General features: G+C 39.5%; 1 protein-coding gene across 10 annotated transcripts in view; it reads right to left on the bottom strand.

The window, feature by feature from the left end:
- Positions 1-1752: 1752 nt before the first annotated feature.
- The window catches only part of LOC117350584 (phosphatidylinositol 4,5-bisphosphate 3-kinase catalytic subunit alpha isoform-like), a 75756-nt gene continuing 50163 nt past the window's right edge, over positions 1753-27345 (bottom strand). For 2 of the 10 annotated variants that reach the window (XM_033924933.1, XM_033924934.1), the window contains exons 15-22: positions 19775-19946; positions 15743-15849; positions 12468-12589; positions 9735-9813; positions 7196-7366; positions 6432-6573; positions 4046-4197; positions 1753-2970 (exon numbers count right to left, since the gene is read on the bottom strand). In XM_033924933.1, coding sequence (XP_033780824.1) covers positions 2682-2970; positions 4046-4197; positions 6432-6573; positions 7196-7366; positions 9735-9813; positions 12468-12589; positions 15743-15849; positions 19775-19946 — 1234 coding nt within the window. In that variant the 3' untranslated portion in view covers positions 1753-2681. Of the gene's footprint in view, positions 3119-4045; positions 4198-6431; positions 6574-7195; positions 7367-9734; positions 9814-12467; positions 12590-15742; positions 15850-19774; positions 19947-27345 lie in introns of those variants that run through there. The other 8 variants (XM_033924937.1, XM_033924936.1, XM_033924938.1 and 5 more) reach the window with 8 other exon arrangements.

Raw genomic sequence — 27345 nt, 5'->3', positions numbered from 1 at the left:
TAACTGGCAATTCTGAGACTTTTTGTACTTAATGAATTTCTGCTGTATGTGTGAGACCTTTTCATGTTTATATAGACTCTACAATTCCTGGCGTCTGGTGAGGAGGAACTCGAGGCAATATTATACATAAAATAACAGGTGGAGGGGTCACGTGATGCTGGAGACCTAAACGGACGTGCCTCTCTACAGCTCCGGGCCACTCCGTACAGGCTTCGTACAGTTAAACAACAGATTAACACCATACTGACCCAGCGTGCTACTAGGACTATCTATTTTTATAAATATAAACTACATGTCTGGGGGAATAAAACAGGTCACATGCTCGCTAATTTAGTACGACCGCCGAAGGTCAAACATGTTATCACCCACATAACAGGCCATAACAGACCAATTTGTTCATTTACCAAAATTTATAAGCTGAGCAGCCCTCGGATGATCAGGCTCGGACTGACTTCTTTCACAACTTGCAGCTAGCTACCTGGGGTATCCGACACTCAGCGGAGCATGCTTAACCAACCAATTAGCGGGGAGGAATTACAGGTGGCTATTCACAAACTCAAGCTGGCTAAAACCCCGGGGCCAGACGGCTTCGACCCGGAATTTTATAAGCTTCTGCCTACCTACATGCTTACTTTTTGGGGTTACGGTTGGGGACTCTGCCTGGGAATACTCACAACAGGGCCCATGTCATCATTTTGCCGAAACCGGGTAGACCTATGGACCAACTGGGTTCCTACAGACCAATCTCCCTCTTGAACCAGGACATTAAGCTTCTAGCTGGGATTTTGGCTGCCCGTCTCAACACTCTACCTCCCGGTCTGATACATGAGGATCAGGTGGGATTTGTTCCTGGCAGACACGCTTCTATGAACTTACTCAAAGTTCTTATGGTTTTGCAACTGCCGTATACAGCTTCGGATAGAACGTTAATAACTAGCTTAGATGCCGAGAAAGCTTTCAATATGGTATCCTGGAGGCACCTTTTTTGGGTTTTGGCCCAATATGGCATTTCGGGGGACTTTATTGCTTGGGTGTTCGCCTTGTACAACTGCCCTATGTCTCGGTTGATGGTCAATGGTGGGCTCTCTGAGCCTTTCCCCTTGGGCCGGGGAACATGTCAGGGGTGCCCGTTATCTCCCCTGCTCTTTCACTTGAACCCTGTACGAATCTGCCAGGATCTGAATTTACAGGGTTAGGCATAGGCGGGCATGAATTTCATATTAGTATGTTTGCAGACGATATGCCCGGCATGCTGACGTACACCTTCCCTACTTGATGTCTATTATTAAATCTTTTGGACTGTTCTCTGGGTTAAAAATCAATTTTGATAAGACTGAAGCCCTTTTGTTACACAAATCGCCTGGAGATCCTTGGTACAAGAGACTGGGAGTGAGGGTTGCACCCGGGAAATTAAAATATTTAGGAATCATCTTGCACCGTGACCCAAAGCAGCTCTGCAAAGCGAATGAAGATTTAAAGAGGTACAGGGAGGAGGAAGGGTGAACACAAGTGTGGCATTCCATTGAGTGTTGGAGCTAATACCGTCATGGCCGGTGATAAAAAAGCCTAAAGCAAAAAGGGGGGGGATATGAGTATGCATTATATTTTACAATCTTGTCTTTTTCATTTCTAATCCCTTTCAAACCTATTTTAGACTATAATATGTCATTTTAAATTATTAAATTAAGATGAAATCATATGTAAAAGCTCGCCACGCTATAGGCATGGTACATCATGGATGAAACAGATACATGCATTATATTTTCTTGATTTTATTTTTTTAATAATTCGGAATACCTTCATAACGTACTTTTTCTTCAAGTCGTTTTTCATGCCTTGCTTTCAAACAGTTCTTACAGCTCATTCTGTCATATTCATAAAAATATTTACAATATAGACACTGTTTGTATTGGAAGGAGGGGGAAAGAAAGGAATAACATAGTTTAGACAGACATGTCATAACACAAAGTATAAGTGCAAAAAATGAAACCCCACAGTACAGGTTCAAGTGACAGGAAATTGGTTGCATCTTTAAACTTCACCCGGCTTTTCGTTCTGCTTGTTTTCTGTTTCAGATAGGTTTGTCTATAACTGCCCACTGCCCATCTTCCATCTCTTCCCTCGCAGTTCATGTGTCTGTTTATTGCCCCTGCTTTTCACCTGCCTGCCTCTCCTTCTCTCCTCAGTAGTTGCTGTATCTCTGCTTGCTGCCTCCGCATTTTCATCCTGAGCAGTTCCTATAGCTGCTATCACGTCTGCTTTTCCCTCCCAACTTTCTCCCCCTGTAGCTCTCATTAGCTTATTGCTTCTGATTTCCTCTCCATCCCTGTATCATTTCTTGTATCTGTTTACAGGGAGCTCAGAACAGTTATTGTCTCCACTCTCTCTTCTTGACCTGTTGCATTCTCTTGTCTTCACATATAACTGTAGTACTGGGAAGCCCTTTGAGCATTGTGAAACCCTTGCATACAGCTGTAGCACTAAGGAGCCCTGAATCTCCAAGGAATCCCTGTTATACATTCCAAGTTACTGGCCAATTAAATCATATATCCAATGATCAAGTTATACAACTTCAGCAGCAGAATGGAAGACCCGTCACATGACCAAAGGTGCAGCACAGTTCCCTTTACTCTTTGTAGCTCTGCAAATGTGGCAGGGCAAACCGTAAACACCCGCCCCAGCTAGTCATGTCCTGCCTCAGATAAGGGCATGTGGCGGATGGTGTGGAAGATCCAGTCCATCTTGGTGGTCCAGCCACCGTGATGCGCGTCATTCATCTGCTTTGTAAAGTACTCCAGCGCTTCCTGCTCGGTCTTGTCTAGGGCTAGTGTCTTTCGTAGGTAGGCGATGTCATCAAAGGACTGCAGCTCTGGCATCCCTGAGCCCAACATCATTGAGAAGAGGTTGATGAAGAGGTTGGCTTGCTGGCGAATCACCAAGTAGGCTTTGTAGCACATCTCTTGGAACCTTCTCTCCAGGGCGGGAGGAGGAGGAGAGAGGAAGTGAAGGTAAATGGAGAGAGGAGAAACCGTCTGATATCAAACACACAGTTCACTACACTTTCATTCTCAACAAAGCACTGCTGAGCAGTCCAATGCAGCTGGTTATTATTGTGTCTCTGTTTGAGAAGGGCATTAACAGGTGTCACACACAGGCAGCAAACTACTTTAATTCCAAGTATATAGCACATTTTTTTTCTTTTTTACTTAGTTACAGCCTGGTCAATATTCATACCTCCACCAACTCTAATAGAGAGCTGCTCTATGTAACCACCACCTTTCCTATGGTCTAAGTTGTTTCTCCCCTCACAAGTCATAGACACAAAAAATTACTTAGCATGCAGACCCAGTGGTGTGTGGTCAGGGTTTTCAGGGGATTCAGTGAATCCCCGGCTCTACAGCCCTGCTTTCTTTGTTTACTTTTTGCTTAATGCAGTTTGATTTGTTGAGCAGGCAGCCTGCTCGGCCAGTCAAACAGCATCAAGCAAAAATGTAAACAAACAAAAAAAAAGCAAGGATCTAGGACTGGAAATTTGGTACACCGACGAAAGCACACGGGACATTGGCGCGTTGACATCTGCACGCAGGACAAATGCGTGCTGCCAGTTCCGCTGCTTTCACGCCTTACCATTAGCGTTCTGAGGGGGTGGGTGGGGGGAATCCTCCAGTACACTGAAAACTTCCGTTCTCTCGCTGTTTGGGAGTTTTTAGTGTAGTGGGGGGGGTTCTCGCCCACCCCCCTCAGAATGCTAACAGTAATGCGTAAAAGCGGCGGATCTGGCAGTGTACATTCATCCTGCACGTGATTGTCGGTGCGTCAGTGTCCAACGCGCTTTTGATGTGCCACCAGAGATTCACTTAACCCCCTGACAGTACTGATCAGAATTTGATTGGTTGAACAGCTTCTGCCTGCTGCCTGCTCAACCAATCAGATTCAGAGCAGTGCCCTCAGGGTCACTGTGTAGACCTTATTAAACCATGAAATCAGAGCTACTGAGTGTTCTCTCTCTGCTGCAAGTTGCTGAACTCTTCTGAGGTCAACTTACCTCTCAAATTCCTTAGTTTTGGTACACTCCTGGATCCCTTTGCTGATAACAATGAGAAAGTCTTGAGTCAGGACGAATGGGACCCTCTCTCTCTTGTACCCGAACTTCTTCTTCTTGTGGTCCAGGAAATGTCCAAAATCAATGTGAAACAGCTGGTGGGTGAACAGAGGGAGATTCCAGGACATTGGATGGATCAAACTGGTTTATGTCCATCTGCCCATGAGATCAGCCTTTATATCCAACAGGAAGAACTCGTGTGGAGTTCCGCAGGGTTCTCCCTTATCCCCAACGTTATTTAACATATACTTAGTGTCTCTGGCTTATTTGCTCCAAAGTTTGAATGTAATGATTTACATATATGCAGATGATATTACTATTTTGCTATCCTGTAAGGCCATTTCGAATGAACTAATTACTCAGATTTCCAATGTTTTGGAAAAGGTAGAATTGTGGATGATGCAATTTAAGTTAAAGCTTAATTCTGAAAAAACTAAGATTTTTTTAGCTAGCCCCAATGATAAAATTCAGGAATCAACAATCCAATTTAATGGTCAAAACTTTGAGATAGTATCAAATCTGAAAATTTTGGGTTTAACTCTGGATCGTAGTTTAACTTTTAGGAAGCTCAACAGACTTTTTAATCAAAAAAGCTATGCACTATTGTGGAAACTGAGGACGATTAAGAAGTATTTTGACATGGAATCCTTTCTGTTACTGGTCCAGTTTACAGTATTGTCTACCCAAGATTATTGTAATATTGTTTATCCAGGATTACTGAAAAAGATCTTATTAAGACTCCGACTGGTTCGTTTAATTTTTGGACTTAAAAAATATGATCACGTAAGTCCTTATTATGCTAGACTACATTGGCTGCCGTTTGGGGCCAGAGTGTTTTTTAAATTTGGGTGTGTTTGTTACAAGGCTCTTTTTGGACTATTACCCTCTTATCTGCTACCATATCTGAAACTCTTTAATTCAAAAGAACATACCATAAATTTGGGTATGTTTATCTTCCCTACCCCAAGAGCATGTTGTTTTAAAACATTCTTTGACAGGACTTTAGAATTACAGGCGGGGAAAGTGAATTCCTGGATAAGCCCGTTGATTGCTCAGGCTCATTCTTACCCTATTATTTAGGAAATTATTAAAAACTCATTTATTTGATAAACAAGAATGTTGATTTTTTTATTATAAGTCTACAAAGATATTTTTTATTAGGCTGTGCTTGTAACTTTTTCCTCTAATTAGGTTGTATTTAACTGAGGTATTAACAGCTGTATGTCTGAAACTGTATTTTAACCATGATGTATTAATGTGCTCATTGGTAGTGAGTATGTGATTGTATTTATTAATTTAAATGTTTTTTAATTTTACTGTTGTGAACCGCCTAGAACTACTGGCAGGGCGGTATACAAGAAATAAATTATTATTATTATTCATAAGATCAGACAATTTGCAATATAGCATTATTGTATTAAATAAAGTGAAAAGTGGGTAATAAATAAAGATAATAACTTAAACTCCACTTCATAGCATTATGGAATCAGGCAACACAGAGTAAAACATACATTCATGAACCCCAACAACAATCAGTCATAGGATGAGACAAGATAATGTACCATACAATTATGGATCAAGCAAAGATTACTCATGAGATTACTATATGCTGTCTTATAGGGGCTGGAATGTTAGAAAAACAGAGGATGATGACAGTTAAAAGACTGCAAGCCAAAGTTTCTTTTCCTGCTGCAGTGTTGCAGATCCTATTTGATTTCTAGTAGAGAATGACACAGGGACAAATTTTTTCCTGTCCCCGCAGGAACTTAATTTCCCTGTCCTGTCCATGCGAGTTTTGTCGCTGTCCCTGCCCCTGCCCCATTTCTGTAAGCTCTGCCTTAACCACACAAGCCTCGAATACTTATGATTTTAGAGTGTTTGAGGCTTGTGCAGATGAGGACAGAGCTTGCAGGAATGGGGCAGGGATAGGAAAAGAACTCGCGGGGCGGGACAGGAAAATGAGTTCCTGCAGGGACGGGGAAAAATTTGTCCCCGTGTCATTCTCTAATTTCTAGTTACATCAAATGAGATCTGGCAGCATACACTATCAAACAGTGAGGTATTAGGCAATGCAGCACATAGTTATGAAATAAAACAGTATACAGTCCCATATAGTTATGAAAGAATCCTATATTTATAGGCCCAATCAATATATCAGTCATAAGACAAGGCTATACACTATATCAAACAGTCAAAAAATGCCAGGCAGCTTTGGACTCAAGCAAGAGAGTCTATTAACATGGAGCCTACTATAATATTGGAAGCATTCCCTTCTTCAAACTTCTCCTTTATAACCTTTCCCAAAGATACACCACTGTGATGTTCTCACCATTGCATCCTTTCTCTTCCTCACCTGCCCATCATCTTTCACCATGATGTTGCTATTGTGCCGATCTCCGATGCCCAGGATGAAAGTGGCAACACAGTATCCAGCACAGGACCGAGTGAAGAGATCAATGGCTGCATCGTACCTGCAAGGGGACAATATGAAGGGGTGCAGAAAGTGTGAAGGTGGGTTCTAGGACAACCCATGTTGAAATATGTATAGCCTAGTCATGGGTTATGAGATATCTATGCTGGACCAAGACAGAACCTCACTTCTATCTGGAGAAGCACTCCCAAGCCCTAAGACAGGGGTGTCCAATCTTTTGGCTTTCCTGGGCCGCACTGGCCGAAAAAAATGTTTCTGGGACTGCATAAACGCGCAAACGCTGCAGCAAGACAGAAGAGGGAACCGGCAAGATGGTAAACACCCCGGAGCAGCAGAGGAAAACACTGCATCGCCCTCGACCGAGGCCGCTCAAAATACTTCACAGGGCCGCAGGTTGGACACCCCTGCCCTAGGATAAGCAGCATAAAATCTTTTTCACTCTTTGGGATCTTGCCAGGTATTTGTGGCCTGGGTTGGAGACAGGATATTGGGCTTGATGGACCTTTTGTCTGTTGCAGAATGGGAACTTTTTATATAAATACATTTTTCTGCTGTGGCTTTCCTTGGATTTCTATACTGATCATGCCCCCCACCCCCACCCTCTGTTCCTTTCTTTTCTTCCTTACTGTCAAGCTTTAGGAGACCCCAAAAGAGCAACTTACCCCTCACCCTTGTTCTTGTCCTTCAGCCAATGGTGCAGAGTATTGCTGTTAAACTGTAGTGCCCCCTTCAGGCCTCCCTTGCATTGGATCTGCATGATGGTATGGGAGTTCTTCACCACCTCAATCAGCCCCACACAGTCCCCAATGGACAGACAACCATAGGGCAGCATCCTGTAGAAGAAGTGATGGGAGAAGGAAAGGAAGTTTGGACCAGAGTAGAGAATGAAGAATTAAGGTGAACCAACCATGTATCAAGAAAACTTCTGGGATGCTCCTGTAGGTCTAATTCTCAACTTGCCTCTGTGTCAGTGAGAGATCTTGGATGAATCGCATCATCTCTCTATCTCAGACTTGGCCTGGAGACCCTGAAGTAAGTTGGGTTTTCAGGATATCCACAACGAATATGCATGAAATAAAATTGCATACATTGGAGATACAGCTGGGTCAGTTTTTCAAACAGGATCTTCACGCTTTTCCAGTCCGACTATTGTCCTTTTACCCCCACTCTGTTTCCTATCCACCAACCAGTTTTTAATCCACGTGAGTATTTCACTCTCGATTCTATGGCCCCCAATTTTTCAAAGTAGTCGTTCATGCATCCATTAAAACATCCAAAGTATACATGTATGTAGATTTATCATTTTTATTTACTATATATACTGTAACAATTTAGTTAGTTAGTTAGTTTTATAGCCCAAACTCCCCAGGAGCCCAGAACGGGTTACAAGGATAAGTACACAGTAGTTTTCAGGATCAAAAACAAGTTAAGAAAGAGTGAGAAGGGTTTCGATAACTTACATGCTATGGGGAAGCTAAGAACACACAAGCTACAGGAATAGTAACGAGCTACGGGAACAGTACAAACGTGTTACCGAAAATTGAGACAAATTTTTATATTATGACACACATGCTATGGTGGTGGGAACCCCTATGCTTAAAGCTAAGAGAATATAAACTGTATACAGTCTCTATAAGAAGTTGCTAAACTAGGGGAATATAGACTACAGTAAACCCTCAATTTAACGGACTGCTTGGGGGGAAGGGTGTCCTTTAAATGCGATTACCCTACCTAAAGTTTTTGCCCTAATTGTTTCTTTTCTAAATCAATATTGTGGTTCTCCCTGCCTACCCAATTGTTTCCAGTAAGTCTTTTGACTGTGTTTATTGTTATTAATGGCCTCTTTTACAAAGCTGTACTAGCAGCTGCGCTGCACTAATGGCCCCGAAGCCCATAGAGATTTAAAGGGCTTTGGGGCTGTTACCGTGTGGCTTTGTAAAAGAGGCCATAAATGTTTGACTTTATTGTATGGCTACATGCTAATTTTAATTGTAAACCGCCTTGAAACTACGTATATGTGATATATCAAATTTTAAATAAACTTTGATTGTCCGGAAAATCTGGCGAGGAGTGGGAGGCAGAACAAAAACAGGTGATCCCTCCCTCCGTGAATAACTCCCTCCCTCCTCCAAAACTACATACAGTAGCTATCTACCTGCTGAGTGGTCAGCTGAAGTCTACTGATAGCTGAGGCAGCCAATCTGTGACGAGGAGCTATTCCTGGAAGCCGGACTCGCTTCTGGTTGCATGCAAACCAGATTCTGGTGGGGGTGGTTATGTGGTTGCAAGCTGCAACCAGAATCTAAAAGAGACTCGTTATGCTGAGAAAAGCCCTTCTTTTCCTCTGGAGCTGTGGACGTCATGACTCAGTGACGCTGGCATCACTCAAAGAGTGTCACTTAAGAGGGTGATGCATTGCAACTGGGAGCTATAGTCGCCGGGGTGCGGTCCATTAAATCCGAAGTCCGGATAAATAAGGTCCAGATAATTGAGGGTTTACTGTATATAGAGTCTCAGAATGGTATCTGCATGGTTGTAATCAATAAGAGCACAGTATTGGCTGGCAGATTCAGGTACCCTGAATTACAGTGTGCTGGTTCCTGGATGGTTAGAGTTTGAGACCAGGAGCATGTTGGTTCATGAACAGTCGTGTCTTTACTGCCTTCCAGAAGGGCAGTAGGTTGTTAATTTCCCTGATTGCAGGAGAGAGTTGGTTCCATAGTTTAGGCATGCTGTATGAGTACGATTGCTTCCGGGCTGTTTCCAGGTGGAGGCGGTTTGCTGGAGGGTTGGACAGCCTGAGTTCAAGTTGTGATCGGAGGGGCCGTTAAGGGTGGTAGATTGGGAGCTTCCTTGCTATGTAGTCAGGGGTCATGCCATGGAAGCTTTTAAAGGCTAGCATTAGTTGTTTGAAAATGGAGCGTTGATGTATTGGAGCCAATGGGCCTGGCTCAGTGTGGGGGAGTTACATAGAAACATAGGATATAGGAGTCTCAAAAAACTGCAAGAAACTCCCCAACCCCTGTCTGTCTGTCCAAATTAGATTGTTAGCTCTTCTGAGCAGGGACCATCTATTGCATGTTAAATGTACAACACTGTGTACACCTTTCAGTGCTATAGAAATGATAAGTAGTGGTAGTAATATCACAAAGGGTTTTTTCACTTTTTCCTTCCAGATTAAGCATCTGCTATCTCCAGTACCTGAGATCCAGTCCTTGGTTCTGCCACATATTTTCCATAATTCGAATAATCTGTAACGTCAGCATGTCTTGCCGCAAGTCTAGGGAAGAAATTAGAACTACTAAATTTCACAGGCCTTTGATCTTTCCCAATATGCATCTGACTTCTGATCTGAAACTAGTATTTATTTTTATTATATTTATTTATTCATAAAATGTATATTCCCCACTAGGCCGATTACAAAATCACAGATATAAACAGTATATATATGAGGGTTCTTCAAAACGTTTCCACACTTTCATATTTTCACAGGAAACGGTTGGGGCAAGAGAACTGGTAACAGGGTAGTCATAGCATGTCAGGTGATTAGTCAGTCAGACAAGCTGGCACATCTTGCAGGTAGTGATGTAATTAGCTTTTGAGATGTTTAATAAATACTGTTTGGAAAAATAAAAGTGTGGAAACTTTTTGAAGGTTTCTCAAAGAGTGCACATAAACTGTTAGAAAAAGAGATGCTGTATGCTCCTTCTTTCAAATGACATGAAAGAAGGGAATATCTAATAAATTCGCTAAGGACAACTGCAAAATTTGAGAGGATTAATGTAGCCGTAAACTTCATGAGATCGTTACGGAGATCTTATCAGACCTTACCCGCATTAAGATCTTCACATGAATTTGAAGTTCAATAGGTAACCAATGCAAGGAAATCAACATTAGAATGATATGATTAAATCTTGATAATCTTTGAAGAACACATGCTGCTGCTTTCTGGGCTATCTGTAATGGCTTCAATATCTTTTTAAAATGTCCCTAGGAGTAGACTAGTGCAATAGTCAAAGTTACGAATAGTTAAATAATTCTTTAGATGCCTTATTACTCTCAGTTTTGAAAAGATTACTCTAATCACTTTTCTAACATGATCTTGCATCGTCAGCACTGAGTCTAATATCATTCCTAGAGAATGAATTTTCTGCACAAAAAAAAAAAAAAGATTTCAGACCCATCCATCAAAAAAGTTTTAGGAAAAGAAGAAACCAGGTAACTAGATAAAAGCATCATCCAAATTGTTGCATTAGGTCCAATTTGTCAGAGTGCTATATAAGGAGTTGGCAGCCTTCAAGACATCTTCCCTAATCTGTCTTGAGGCAAAGGTCAAAGCTAGTGTCTGCCCCAGCCTTGCCCCCCCTCCCCACCCCCTCAACCTGATTTTGTACTCGGAGCAGCAGGTGTGACATGATGATGTCACACGCATGTGCGTGATGTCACCGCATTGCATCCAACAGACGTCCTCCTGATGTGGTCCCCGAGCTGGAAGCTTTTCAAACTCCGGACAAAGTTCAGGGTTTGGAAAAGCCGCCAGGTAAATCCGGTCGTTTGGTAACCCTAACTTCAAGAAGCAGATGAAAGCTCTTCACCCAGGTCTTTACTGAAAGAAATAACTTGCTAGTCACAGACATACTAGGAGTGACACCACCTGCACACAGTATATAGCAGGACTTGTTTATATATTCCTACCCTAGCTGAGATTATGTTCATGTACCTTTCTGACTTCATGTGCAACTTTCTTTAAATTATTCCCCTTATATGAGAAAATGAATGCAGAAAGTCTGGGGCACAGTATTCTTTTTAAATTGGTTTGGGGTCCGTTGGCATCGTATGTTGCTTCTCTATAGCAGGTCTCTGATTGTAAGTCAGGTTTTGTTTACTTTTATACACATCCAAAACAGGGTGGGGGGGGATATTTCTGTCCTAATTTGACCCTAGAATATTTGCACTTGGGGTGGGAGGAAGGGTGGGAAGATATTATTAATATGAAGAGGTAAGGTTACTGGGCAAATAAATGGGAGAAAATGAGTGGTTATATATATAATTGTAAATGGATGTGCTTATATTCTGATATTCTAGAGGCAAGTATGTACGTTTTTATTCCGATTTGTATGGTGGTGTGGGGGATCAATGAGCACTGGAGGAGTATGTGGGGGTCTGTACTTCGTGTCTGCCGTGGTTATCTGGTCACTTTGGAATACCTTCTGGGCACTTACACCTGTTTTTAAGATCGCCTAAGTCACAACGTATAAGCTCCATCCAGGCAGCATCGTAAAACTTTCGATTATTCCTGCAATACGACTAAGTCTAGGTCGTCCCACGTCCCGCTCAAATCTCACCCTCACCATTCCTCCTAAAAGCCCCTTTCAGCTCTGGGCATACAATGGCATTCAGAGGCCTAAAAAGTCTGTGGATTCATCTAAAACCCCATTTCGATTATCGGCACATGGATGACCTGTCTTTAGGATTGTCCAAGTGCTGACTTGGGTGGATTTTCAGACATATTTCTATTAACATAAGAAACATAGGAAACATAAGAAATGCCTCCGCCGGGTCAGACCTGAGGTCCATCGCGCCCAGCAGTCCGCTCACGCAGCGGCCCAACAGGTCCAGGACCTGTGCAGTAAACCTCTATCTATATCCCTCTATCCCCTTTTCCAGCAGGAATTTGTCCAATCCTTTCTTAAACCCCAGTACCGTACTCTGCCCTATTACGCTCTCTGGAAGCGCATTCCAGGTGTCCACCACACGTTGTGTAAAGAAAAACTTCCTAGCATTCGTTTTGAATCTGTCCCCTTTCAACTTTTCCGAATGCCCTCTTGTTCTTTTATTTTCTGAAAGTTTGAAGAATCTGTCTCTCTCTACTCTCTCCATGCCCTTCCTCATACTGGATATACACACAAACTCAAGAGTGTTACTCACACTTACCATCACCATTCTTAAAGATGATTTCATTATTGGTAAAGAGGAGCTCCGACATAATGTCTGGGTTTTCCCAGTTCAACCACAGTGGTCGTTTAGCTGAGGACATGATCCGACACTCTTCCAACCTGTTATGGACACAGAAAATTGGTCAACAGGCAACACTGAAACTTGTGGGGCTCTTCAATGTCAGTCCTCAAGGGCAGAAAACAGCTCTAGTTTACACGAATTGCTGCACACAATCAAAGAACTAGGATTCTTCATTAATTTTAATTGCTTTAGGACTAAATGTTCAGTATTCCCACTGGAAAGAGGTGAGTAGTGGAGTGACCCGGGGTTCTGCCATGGAACCAATATTGTTTAACATATACATTAAATGATTTCAAAAAGGGAATGAGCGAGGATGAAAAAATTTGCAAGTGAGACAAAATTATTCAAAGGAGTTTCAAAATGAGGAAATTATGAGGATTTGCAGGAGAAGCATGCCAAATTGAGGAACTGGGAATCTAAATGGCAGATGTAATTTAGGGACCTATGGACTAACCTGTGACAATGTTTACAGTTTAATACTCATTTCTGCACAAGTTAGCTAAGGAATGCAAATAAGCTCTTGGCTCATTTACATCCTGAACTAATTTTCACATGGAAAGGGAATTTTCACACAATGCCACAGTGGAAAAAAATAAAAGAAATAGACTTTCGCACGGGAGCCTTACATTTAAACAGTTCTCCGTCCTCAATCAGAGGCTCCCCTGAAATCTCTTGCCCCAGTAGGCCAGAAATGTCCTCCCTCCAGCACCAACATATAGCTAAAAGTCTTCAAGTCTCCTCCCATAGAAGCCTTATCCTCTTTTTAAAAGAAAGAGCATTAATCTAATCTAATCTTCAATTTATATACTGGATCATTTCCCTAAGAAGCTTGATTCGGTTACAATTCATTAAAAAGGAGAATAACATACTAATAGGCTGTATAGAAAGGATACAATTAGTTAAGATTAGATAGATGTTAAAGGTTAAAAATAAAATATACTTAATTACTGTTCATCAGCTAATAATCTTGGATAACTATTGTGTGAACAACCAAGTTTAATTTTTCAAAATTAGCCTATATCTCCCTAATATGGCAACTTAAAACTCTAGCTGCACTACTGTGACACTACCACTAGAGGTCAGCAGCACCTTTTTATTGTAATCCGCTGATTCCCTCTTTCCCCATGTTCTCAATTGGTTTTCTTCAGGTTTTGACTCACTTTTTTTTGTTGCTGATTGTTTGGTTTGGTTTGTTTTTATCCTAATTTATTGTAAACTGCTTAGATTTGCCTCTTGGTTTTATATTTGCGGTATATTAAATAAATTGAACTTGAACTTTTAGTGCAGGACAGAGCAGAAGCAAGTGGGAAGCACTCAATCAAGCAGCAACAACTAGAACAATCCATGCAGTTAGACATCTTCATAATGCACAGTGTTTCGATCACATGTCCCCTCTGTTAATCTCTGAGCCCTAGCTCCCAGTATCTGCAGGCATTAAATTTAAAAATCTGACCATAAAAGTCTCTCTCCCATGGCTCCAGATTATCTCTTGGATCTTCTTATTCCCTAGGCTGTATCCCATCACATACCCTTCGCTTCTCTCAACAAGCTCCACAATCTTCCACCACCATCTCACTTTCACTTGGAAATGTCCCATGAAACTGCCTTCTGCTACACTGATCCTTTACTACGGAACTCCATGCCACCCAAGCTCCAAATTGAGCCCTCATTTTCCAAGTTTAAAATGCTAATAAAAGCATGGTTGTTTTATAACACTTATACACTTCCAACTACATGAACCTTTTAAGGTTATTTTTCTGTCCCCATTAGGATTACCATATTTGTGAAGAAAAAAAAAGAGGGCCCTGATCAATTTTCAGAGGATTGTGCTCGTGAGGAGATAGCTAAAATAAAAATAGACAAAGTGATGGGACCAAATGGTGTACCTCCGAGAGTGCTGAAGGAACTTAGGGAAGTTCTGGTAGCTCCGCTGACTGACCTTTTCAATGAGTCTCTAGAGTTGGGAGTGGGCCCAGAGGAAGTAAAAAAAGTGGAAGTAAGGAAGAAGTAGGGAATTAAAGACGGGTAAGTCTGACTTCTGTGGCAAGCAAATTAATGGAAATGCTTTTAAAACAGAGAATGGTCAAGTTTCTGGAATCCTGTGGATTACAGGACTGGAGGCACCATTAATTCATTAGACGTAGGTCTTGTCAGACAAATCTGATCAATTTCTTTGACTTGGTGACCAGAGAATTGGATAGAGGGAGTGCGCTAGACGTGGTGTATTTAGATTTTAGCAAAGCCTTTGACAGTATTCCACACAGATGTTTAATAAATAAACTGAGTGCCCTCGGGATGGGTCCCGAAGTGACAGGCTGGGTCAAGAACTGATTGAGTGGAAGGTGAAAAAGGGTAGTGATCAATGGCGATCGCTCTGAGGAAAGGGATTTTACCAGTGGTGTGCCTCAAGGATGGTGTGCATAACATGAAGAAAGAGATCTTTAAGTTTGTCCCCATAAGCCTTATGATGAAGACCACACACCATTTTAGTAGCCTTCCTCTGGACCAACTTCATCCTTTTTATATCTTTTTGAAGGAGTGGCCTCCAGAATTGTACACAATATTCTAAATGAGGTCTCACCAGAGTCTTATACAGGGGCATCAATACCTCCTTTTTCCTTTTACCTCTCCCTATGCACCCTTTTCAACCTGTTTGGTCACCTTAAGATTACCACATACAATCACACCCAAGTCCCACTCTTCTGTCATGCAAATAAGTTCTTCACCCCTAAACTGTACCATTCTCTCAGGTTTTTGCAGCCCAAATGCATGACCTTGCATTCCTTAGCATTAAATTTTAGCTGTCAAATTTCAGACCATTCTTCAAGCTTCGCCAGGTCTTTCTTCATGTTATTCACCCCATCTGAGGTGTCGACTCTATTGCAGATTTTGGTATCTTCTGCAAAGAGGCAAATCTTACCCGACATCCCTTCAGCAATATAGTTTATAAAAATGTTAAAAAGAACAGGCCCAAGAACAGAACCTTGAGACACACCACTGGTAATATCCCTTTCCTACCCTCTATCGCCTTCCACTCAATCAGTTATGTCTTTCTTAGGTATATACCCATGAAATGACAGCATAATATGTTTAGTGTTTTCCTAGGGTTTCTCCAGTTTTATTAGCTCCATCAAACCTAGATCTAAAGGATTTTAAAAAGCAGAAGGAGGCTTAGTATGCACCCTTCTTACCGGAGGTTGCCCAGCTGGTGCACAGGGTTCAGTGGGCAAATGAACCCCTGGAGGGCTTCCATGTAAGCAGGGCGTCTCATCTGCTCCATCAGGAACTTCATCTGCATCTGGGGAAGGAGAAGAGAGCCTGGTCAGATTTGGAAAAGAGAGGGCTGAAGACAGGAAGTATTAAAGGGTTAGCAGAAGAGATGAAACAGGAGATGTATAAAAAGATAAGTGGATCAATACTATGAGAGTTAGACAGAAAGATGAAGGATAGATGGGATTGTGGAAGATAAGGAGAAATGTTAATGATGGGAAACATAGAAACATGATGGCAGATAAAGGCCAAATGGCCCATCCAGTCTGCCCATCTGCAGTAACTTATCTCTTCCTCTCTCTAAGACAGGGGTGTCAAACTCAAATCACATAAGGGGCTGAAATCTAAAACGCAGGCTAAGTCGTGGGTCAGATTTTTTATTAAGATACTTGCCCCCTCCTTTGCTGACATGCAGTGTGGGCCCCAGGGCCGGTGGCAGCTCCGATGCTCACAGGACTTCTGTGAGCATCGGATCAATCGCAAGCGCCAAAACCCATGCTACGCGCCAGCAAAGGAGAGGGATAGTCTTAGTAGAAGTATAGGGATGCAACCTCTCTAACCCCACGCCGGCTACAAAATAAATAAAAAAGACTTTTCCTCTCTTTTAGGTCCTAGTTCATGCTTGCTGTCTAACACCAGCTCTGGCAGGATACATATTTCAAATATGACATACTGTAATCACAAAATAGAAAATAAAATTATTTTTCTACCTTTTGTTGTCTGGTCATTTTGCTTTTGGTCCCAGTTTCTCTTTCTGATTTTGTCAGTCTTCTAATTCTCTTTCCAGTGTCTGCTGTCCATTTGTTTCTCCTCTTCTCCCTTGCTCCAGTCCCCGTCTCCAACATATTGATTTTTCCCTTTCAACTTTTCTCCTTTTTTCTTTTCTGCCTCTATCCACTCAAATCTTGCCCTCTTTCTCATCCTTCTCCTTTTAAAATTTTCAGCTACCTATCAATTTTCCATCTTCTCTTATTCTGTAGCTCTCCCATTTCCCATCTCACTCCTCTCCCAGCCTCCTATTTCCTTCTCTCTCTCCTCTTGGTCCAACATTTTGCTCCGTCATTTTTCTGTTGTTCTTCTTCCCTCTCCCCTTGATGCTGAACAATGAGATGAAAGGAAAAAAAAAAGAGACGCTGCATCTCTCTCTCCCTTCCACCCCCAGGTCTAACATTTCCATTCCATCTCCAGATTCAATTTCTCTCCCCTTCTCTTCCCAACTTCCCCCCATCCCATCTCTCCCCCTGTTTGTCTGTCTGCCTGCCTGCCTCCCTCCCCCCAGGTCCACCATTTCTCCCTTTCTCTTCCCAACGGTTCTCCCTTCAAGTGTCTTTTTCCCTCTTTCTCCACACTACCCCAGGTCCAACCTCTTTCCCTTCATCTCGCACTCTTCAAAGCCCGTCATGCCTTTCCCTCCGGTGCCGGGCCAATGTCGCTGCTGGGCCGGGGAATCTGCTGGCCTCAGCGATTTGAGAGTGTTGTGCGTGGCTGCTCCTCCTGTTTTTTGCCTGCCGCGGTCTGTCTCCAATGATTTGCAACTTCCTTTTTCGCCCGGGTGGACCACAGCGGATGGAGGGCAGGAGGGGGAGTCACGAACAGCACTGCCGAGTTGCTGCTGAGGCCTACAAACTTTCCGGTGTGGCGGCATCAGACCGGCGCGGAGGGGAGGACTTGCTGGGCTCAGAAGGGGAAGATCGGGAACGTTGCCGTGGGCCACATAAAAAGGCCAGGCAGGCCAGATTCGGCCTGCAGGCCTTGTGTTTGACACATGTGCTCTAAAAGATCCCACATACTTGTTGCACACGTTCTTTAATTCAGACACAGTCTCTGTCTCCACCACCTCTTCTAGGAGACTGTTCCACACATCTATCACCCTTTCTTTAGATTACTCCTGAGCCTATCACCTCGTAACTTCATTCTATGCCCTCTCATTCCAAAGTATACAGATTGAGATCTTAAAGTCTGTCCCCATTTTAGTAGCCTTCTTCTACTTTTTATATCTTTTTGAAGGTGTAGTCTCCAGAATCGTACACAATATTCTAAATGAGGTCTCACCAGAGTCTTATACAGGGGCAGGGAGGAGATATTAAGAAGAGGGCTCAGATTTGGGGAACAAACAAAAGGAAGAATTACGAAGAGGTAAATGGGATGGATTATTAGTATGGGAAATGGAAAGAGAAATGAGGGATAAAAACTGAAAAACATAAGAATTGACATGTTGGGGGAGCTCAAAGGTTCATCGAGGCCCAATATCCTGTTTACATAGAAACACAGATCATATGGCTTATCTAGTGTGCCCATTAATACCAACCACTCAGCTTTACAATTCCTTTCTCTCCCTCAGAGATCTTCTGTACTTGTCCCAAGATTTCTCGAATTCAGATACAATTCTTGCCTCCACCACCTCCACGGGGAGGCTGTTCCATGCATCCACCACCCTTTCCATATAGAAATATTTCCTTAAATTGCTCTTGAGTACAACCCCGTTCACCTTCATTCTATATCTCCTCATTCTTGAATGAAAGAGGCCTGCCTCCTTTACATTCATATTACAGAGGTATTTAAATGTTTTTATCATATCTCCTTTCTGCTGCCATTTTTTCATAGTTTATGTAACACTTGTTTCACTGGAATAAGCCCTAGGTCTGTTGCTTTATTGAAATATTTTAGAGTTAATATTTAAAACAATTTAACCAGCCCAGAGAGGCTACTACCCAATTAAATGGCGGTGAGTAGACCATTCCCTGATTTTCAGCAGCACTTAACCATAGAATACCACTGAAAATCCAGTGTGACCCCCATGGCACTCGCCAGTTAGTCCAGGAGTGAAGTCCGGGAGAAGGCGGAAGCTATGCAGACACCGATGGTACTCAGTGCAGTGCTTGCAAAGCTAACCTGGCATATAGGATAGCACAAAAGGTTATATGTGCATTACTTTTTAAGGTGTGAAAGTGATTTTTAGATCTTTCCTCTTTTTTTTTTTAGTTCTTTTCTTCTGTTTTCACTTTTATGTTTATGTACAACCGCTTAGAACTGTTGTAAGCTTCGGCGGATATATTTTAATAAACATACTTCTGGGTGCTGACGAAACCTGGTTATTCAGTTCCAGGCAAATATTCATGTCTAAGCTGGCAGCAGTTAGCATTTAAAGAAATGCTAGTCAATGCCAGCTGAATAATGGCCCATATAAGTTTGTTGGTGGATCAAAGTTAGGGTTACCATATTTGTTCATGCAAAAATGAAGACATGTGACCCCACACCCAGCACCACCTTGTTCCGCCTCAGCCCCACCACACCCGAACCTCTTCTCCTCTCCTTCAGTGAGCTTGGAGCATGCATGGATGAGACATGAGGATGTCACACACATGTGCACAAGAATGGACACCCTCCAGACGTAGGATTACCAAACGTCTAGATTTCCCCGGACGGCTTTTCAAAACCTAGCACTTTGTCTGGGTTTCGAAAAGCTTCCGACATCAGGACGGCATCCGTGAACATGCGGATGCAACGTGGTGACATCATGCGCACATGCACTACATCATCGTGTCGCATCCATGCATGCATGGATGCTGTCCTGACGCATGAACAGGTTAAGGGGGCGGGACATGGACAGAACTAGGTGGGCCTGGGGGCGTGGCCATAGAACCCTATCCAGACACGGCCCCGAGCTCAAAGTTGAGACCAGTATACACTGAGGTCTCTAGCACTAAATAACCACGTACTCCACAATCCTCTTGCACAGAGGCCAGAATTTGGGTTCTGATCCAAGACAGTTTAATTAAAATTAGAGGGGTAGATATTCAAAGCATTATAAAGGGCCAGGAGAGGCACCTGTTCATTTAAATTGCTTGTGCAGAGCTATCCAGGGATATTCTGTGGCAATTAACCAAACAGTGCTGGTGAATATCGCCTCTAACTGCCCATGCCAAAACTGGCTCCCTACCACCCTACAGTACCTTCTGAGTCTCATCCTTCTTCTCTTGCTTGAGGATATCAGTTAGGTTTATAAGTTTCTCCATGGCTTCCACCTGACGGTTCAGATGCTTCAGGTACATACCACAGCCACGACAGAAGGCCTCTAACATTAGTCCAAAGCGCTGACTAACTGTTTTGCTGTGCATTTCAGACCTGGAAAGGCACAAGAGAGAAAAAAAAAGTGAGAGAAAGAAGTCACCTGCCAGAAGTGAAAAAACAGGCTTGTGGCCTACTCTACCCAGCCCTAGGCCCTATAAACCCCAAAAAGGCCTTTGGACTAGCGGATAATATCAAACATAATGTTCCATCTGACGCTATGCCTCCTATAATATGAGTACAATATGTTGCCGGTATTAAGAGAGAGGGGGCTGGAGGTAGAGGAGAACCATCTAATATTCAGCAAGCTATGAACCTTACTGACTTTCTAGAAAGATCCTTAGATGTTGTTACTGAACGTACTACTGTTATTGTGACTTTTGCCCTAGAATTGGAAAGAGACAATATTTTTCGTTTATATTTAAAATTGAAGATAATAAAAGGAAGGTATAAAGTTATTTAAATTAAGTAATTTGGTAGGGAGGTGGGTCTCAAGTCTATGATGCTAAAAGGGGTGCAAGAAAGGATGGTTTCCTCTTGAAGAAGTCCAAAAAAATGGGAAAGATTGACTCCATGGTCTGAGGCTTGCCCCCACAGTTAAAATTTAAATCAGTTTGGGAATTTAATTTAGTATCTACCCACCAGTCTAATTATTCAATGGTTTTTGATAGATATATATATATATATATATATATATATATATATATATATATATATATATATATATTAATCCATATAACAACCATTTCAGCACCGTATGGAATACCACAAGGATCAATACTCTCTCCAATATTATTTAACATTTTTCTTGCTCCACTTTTGACCTTATGTCAATCTATTGGATTTTCTGTATACGCCTACGCTGACGATATTCAGTTATTACACCCAATTGACCCTGACAGCTCACAAGATATAACAATAATAAACGAGAAATTGGATCAAATTCACCATTGGTTAGATGTTAATAAGCTATCTTTAAATATTCTTAAAACCAAGGTTATGCTTTTTCCTTGGAAAGACTGTAGCAAACCGATTGTCCCGATTTCTATTAATCATACTCCTCTGCTGATTCACCAAAATATTAAGATCCTAGGTATAACATTCGACACTAAATTATCATACCACGATCATATAAGCAATGTGGTTAAATCTAACTTTTTTAGATTACGCCAAATTCGATCTGTTGCAAAATTCTTATGCGAAAAATCTTTAAATATCCTAATACATTCCTTAATCATTTCCAAATTAGATTATTGCAATGCTTTGTTCATGGGCATATCCCAAAAAGAAATCAGACGCCTTCAAATCATACAGAACGCTTCCATAAAAATAATTCATAAAGCAAAGAAATTCGACCACGTCACTCCTTTACTTAAAGAATCCCACTGGCTTCCCGTGGCACATCGTATTCTATATAAAATTTGTTTGCTTACGTTCAAATCAATAATGTCCCAAACCCCAGCTTTTTATTTTTAGAGTTCTAATTCCCTATATAACTACAAGAACACTTAGATCTCAGGACCAACATCTATTGGCTATTCCTTCATTGAAAGTTTTGTTTTTTGTTTTTTAAATCTTTATTCATTTTTTTATGTTACAACAAGTGTTACAGATAAACTCAATAGAAACTTAAATACACACTTGACTAACTCATATATTAATATCAAGTTTAACATTAATATAATAATCCCCTGTCCCACCCTCCTTCCCAACCAATAATACATAAATCAATTTTATTGTATATTCTTTAAATATTAATTTAGTATGTAATAATCAAAATTGAAAAACCCACCCCATTTCCCTCTTTACAATTATCTTATCATGGGAAAAATTCATAAGAGAAATCATGTTAACGGTCTTTAGATGTTTCCAGTGTTATTTATGGGAAAAATTATTCTTCATTACAAAAATCGGTTAATGGTCCCCATATTTTTTTAAATTTATTCATGTATCCTTTGTGTGTTGCAATAGCAAGTTCCATTTTATATATGTGGCATACCGAATTCCACCAGAACATATAGTTCAATCTATCATGTTGTTTCCAATTGAATGTAATTTGTTGTATTGCAATTCCAGTTAAAATAAATAAAAGTTTGTTATTATTGGATGAAATTTGGCTTTTTGCTCTCATAGTTGTTCCAAATAATATAGTATCATATGTCAAGGCTACCGGATTTTCTAACATTCTGTTAATTTGGGGCCAAATTGATTTCCAGAATGATAGGATAAATGGACAAAAGAATAAAAGATGATCTAATGTCCCAATTTCAATATGACAGTGCCAGCATCTATTAGATCTTGAACTATCTATTTTTTGTAAACGAGTAGGGGTCCAAAAAGCTCTATGAAGAAGAAAAAACCAAGTTTGTCTCATAGATGCTGACACCGTACATTTTAGCCTCCAAGACCAAAGTCGTGGCCATTGAGATGCACTAATTTGGTGTTTTATCTCAATGCTCCAAATGTCTCTAAGACCATTTTTTGGTTTTTTATTTATATATCCAGATATTAATTTATACCACTGTGCGGCTTTGTGACCTATTGAGTCCATCTGGAAACATAAGAATTCCAAACTGTGATATTTAGCGAGATCTTTCCATTCAGGGAACCCTTTCTGAATAGATTGCTTCAATTGCAACCATTTAAAATATTGTGTTTTATTGAGATCAAATTTTTGTTGCAATTGTGAAAACTCCAGCAATTTATCATTTTTAATTACATCATCCAAAGTGCGAATGCCTGCTATCATCCAATGTTTCCAGATGACTTTAAAACCGCCAACTTTGATCTTGGGGTTTAGCCATATAGTTTGGTTGGTTGATTTACTAATTGGAATTTGAGTAAGATTACTTATGTATTTTAGAGTTTTCCAGGTATCCATAAATATTTTATGATCTTTGTATAACCTTGGCATTTTGATACTAATTACATGATTAAGACGTAATGGAAACATAAGCCTCCATTCTAGCCAAAACCAGTCTGGAATATTATCTGTGGGTTCTGGGAGGATCCAATACATACCATGACGTAAGATATAGGCTTGATGATACCTATAAAAGTTGGGAAAATTTACCCCTCCCTCCTTAATTGGTCTTTGTAATGACGCTAGAGCAATTCTTGGTTTTTTATTAAGCCATATGAATTTTGTCAAAGTCCTATTTATTTTTGTATAAAACGAATCTTGAAAGAAAACTGGTATCATCCCCATTTGGTAACATACTACCGGTAAAATCATCATTTTTACAGTTTGTACTCTTCCCCACCAAGATAAGTGCAAAGGATTCCATTGCTCACACATTTCTATTACTTTTTGTAATAAGCATTTTTCATTAATTTTCATTGTTTCATCTACTGTTTTTGTTATCAAAATTCCAAGGTATTTAATATATTCTTCCTTCCAAACAAAAGGGAATGTATCAAATAAACCTTTTGTACAATGTATATTTAGTGGAAGAATTTCTGATTTATTCCAATTAATTTTATATCCTGAAAATTTTCCAAATTTCTCAATCAATTCAAGTAGATGTGGAATGGTGGATTCTGGATTTTTCAGATATAGTAATAAATCATCTGCGTAAGCAGATATCTTATATTCTTTATCTGAATGAGGTATACCCTGTATCTCCTTAGCTTGTTGGATAGCTAATATTAAGGGTTCTAAAACAATATCAAACAGCAAAGGGGATAAGGGACATCCTTGTCTAACTCCTCTCTGTAGATTAAATTTTTCTGAAAACGTATTATTAATATATAGTCTAGCAGAAGGGGAGCTATACATTGTTTGTATCATTTGTATAAATCCAGGACCTATACCAAACCATTCCATTGCTTGATACATAAAAGGCCATTCTACTCTATCAAAGGCCTTTTCTGCATCTAATGAAATTGCAAAAGTAGGTTCATTCATTTTCTTTGTTAAATATAACATATGGAATGTTAATCTGGTATTGTGAGATGAATGTCTTTGAGCAACGAATCCTGTTTGATGCATACCTATTATATGGGGGAGAGCTTTAGCTAATCTTAGCGCAAGTATTTTTGCTAATAATTTTCCATCTACATTTATTAAAGATATTGGTCTATAGTTTGATACCAAAGTGGGATCTTTATTGGACTTTGGCAAAACAATAGTCAAAGATTCTGCTATAGTGCCTTTAATACAACCTTTATTGAGTTGATATTGATAGAGATTTAATAAATAGGGTAATAAAAAGTTTTGAAATGTTTTATAAAATTCCACTGTATATCCATCACCACCTGGAGCGGATCCAACTCTAAGGGACTTCAAAGCTGTTCCTAATTCTTTTAGTGATATTGGTTCTTCCAAACTTCGTTTTATATGTTCAGGAATTTTTGGACCCTCTAACATTTTTAAAAATTCAAAACCATCTTTTTCTTTATTTGGATAATTTTCAGAAGAATAAAGAGATTTATAGAATTTTAAGAATTGTTTTAATATAGGTTCAATTTGTGTATATGTATTTCCATTTTCATCTTTTATTGCTATTAATTTTGTTTTTCTTTTTTTTCGCTTTAAGATAGTTTGCCAATATTCTTCCTGATTTGTTTGAATTACCATAGTACAATGTTTGTTGAGAAAATAAATCTTTCCTAATCATCTTAGATGAGATCTCATTATATTTACCTTTTAATTTTAATAATTCTTGTTGAATAGAATATTCCCATTTTTCTATAAGTTTTGATTCTAAATTTTTTATCTCTTTTTCTAAGATTAAAAATTGTTTTTTAATTTGTTTTTTTAGAAAAGCCGAATAAGAAATTATTTGTCCTCTAATGGTTGCCTTAAAGGCATCCCATAAAGTTTCTCTGTTAATATCATCATTATCATTTATTTGAAAAAATTCTTTCATTTTTGTTAGAAGATTTTCACAAAAATTTTTGTCAACCAGCATTGTATTATCTATTTTCCAAATTGGTCTGTTATTATTTTGATCTGTAGTTTTAATTTTGATCCACACTCCACCATGATCAGATAGAATAATTGGATCAATGGTTGCTTGTGTCACTTGATGTGCAAGATGTTTTGAAGTAAAGATATAATCTATTCTTGAAAAAGAATTGTGAACATGAGAACAGAAAGAAAATTCCCGACCATCAAAATGAAGTATTCTCCATATATCTATTAAATCGCAAGATTGAATCAAATTATCTAGTCCCATAGATTTCATAACTCTACCTGGGTTTTTATCTAATAAAGGATCTATTACAGCATTGAAGTCCCCTGCTACTATAAGATTTGAAGTAGCCAGTGGTATGATCAGTTGTTGAAGAGTTTTAAAGAATTCATTTTGGTTCGAATTAGGGGCGTATATATTGATTAACGTCATGGTAGTATTTCCCATATTCATTTCCACCATTATCCATCTTCCATGAATATCTGAAGCTTTTAGTTTAAATGAAGCAGAGCATTTTTTGTTAATTAAAATAGCAACACCTGCCTTTTTCCCTATAGCTGGTGAGAAAAAACACTGTTTGACCCAGCCTCCTTCTAGCTTTTTAGATTCTATATGTGAGAGGTGGGTCTCTTGTATAAGGCATATATCAGCATCTTGCCTTTTTAAAAATGATAGTGCTTTTTTCCTTTTTATCATATGATTTAGACCGTTAACATTTAAAGACATAATTTTAATATCCATTTATTTTTAAATTTTCAGGTATTAAATTATGTATATTTTCCCAATGTTTTAAGTATTTCATTTCTCTTTTTTCCTTTATTCCCATGATTTCCTTATATATTTCCCTTTTATTCCCTCCCATCCCTCTTATCCCTCCCTTCCCCCCCTTATTAATTACGAAAACTTGGATACGCAGGTTGAGGTTAGATTTAGATAACTCCCACAAGCTATTAATAATTATCTAAAGTACTACCATTTTTTTTTTTTTTTCTCTATTTTTGTATATTTTCTTTTATTTTATTATTAATTATAAGAATAAGTAAAAAGTTTTTCATTCTTATGTATTGAAAGATTATTTTCTGTATTTGTATATCTTTAAATCCATAAGAATGATTATATTAAATCAATTATATCTAAGAACATTTCAATTACTATTCATTTCTTTTCAGGTGGTATATTGTTTTTACTTTAAAAAGCTTTCCAATTTAGCCTCTTTCCTCAGAACTGTGACAAGAGTTTACAGCACAGGAATCCACTCATCTCTTATATTCATTATTTTCTTATGATTCACGAGAGAATTGTCAATTAAGAGGAGCTAACATTCCCATCAGTGTTCTTGTAAGTTTTGTCTCATTAGCATACTCTCTAGACATCTATGATTTTAAAGTATCTGAGGCCTGTGCAGACAAGAGTGAAGTCCTGTGCCAAAAACTCTCCTTTTATCTCCCATAGAAGATTCCCAGGTTGAACTATTGTGGATACTAAATTAAACTTAATAAATAAAAGAACATAAAATTTGCGTTTCAGATTTATTCTTTTCATATATTTCGTATTGAAATGCATTTTAATGTATCTGAAACGCAAATTTAAACCTGAAGTACCACCTTCAACCGGAAATACAACAAACCAATCACTTCATCTTTTTTTTTTTTTTTATAATATTCTTTGTGATTGAAGGATGATTTTCTTTCTCACTATTACTCCGCTTTCAAAATTTCGGATTCAATCAGTACATTTTTAAGTTTGTTGAAGAAACTTTCTTCGTCATCATTTGAGTTCGGAGATGTGTTTCAAATCATTTACGTTCCTGCCATTCAGTTTATTCTATTTATTCTGAATAGAATTTTTATATTTTTCAGTTTTCTTGTTTTCTATGTAGAATGTTGCAAGTTGTTTAAGTCTTTAATTTGATCCTTGTGTGTTCTTTTTCCATTGCTTTCCGTTTTGATCTATCTTTAACCGTCAATAGACTTTAGTATGAACCCATTAATTGTTCTTTAGATAGTCATAGGTTGCTCCAGTTGATTTATAAATTCCTGTAGTTTTTCTGGATCTGTAAAGTTTTGCGTTTTGTTAGCAACGGTAACCTTCATAATTGCCGGGTACAGGAGCCCAAATCTAGCTCCTAGAGATCTTAATTGTGGTCTCATGTCTAAGAATAGTTTTCTTCTTTTTGCTGTTTCTTTTGCAAAGTCCGGAACAATGTATATTTTTGAATCTTGGCATTTAAGATTTTTGATTTCCTTGGCTAATTGGCATATTTCAATTGCTTGTTGGTGTCTTAAAAGTTTGAAAATTAAAGTTCTTGGACCTGTTTGAGTGTTATTTCTTTGTGTTGGAATCCTATGGGCTCTTTCAATTTCCAGTTCCGTTTTAAATTTCAATGGTAGTATTTTAGGTAGAAATTTTTCAAGAAATGCTATCGGATCATTCTTTTCCACTCCTTCAGGTAATCCGATTATTCTTAAATTATTCCGTCTTTCACGATTCCGGCTGTCTTCAAGATTTTTTTTTATCTCTGTTATTTCTTTCCATATGAT

This window comes from Geotrypetes seraphini, chromosome 16 (assembly GCF_902459505.1).
Source record: "Geotrypetes seraphini chromosome 16, aGeoSer1.1, whole genome shotgun sequence".
NCBI lineage: Eukaryota > Metazoa > Chordata > Amphibia > Gymnophiona > Dermophiidae > Geotrypetes > Geotrypetes seraphini.
Note: the sequence above shows the minus strand (reverse complement) of the source record. Positions and strands in the feature narration are given on the sequence as shown.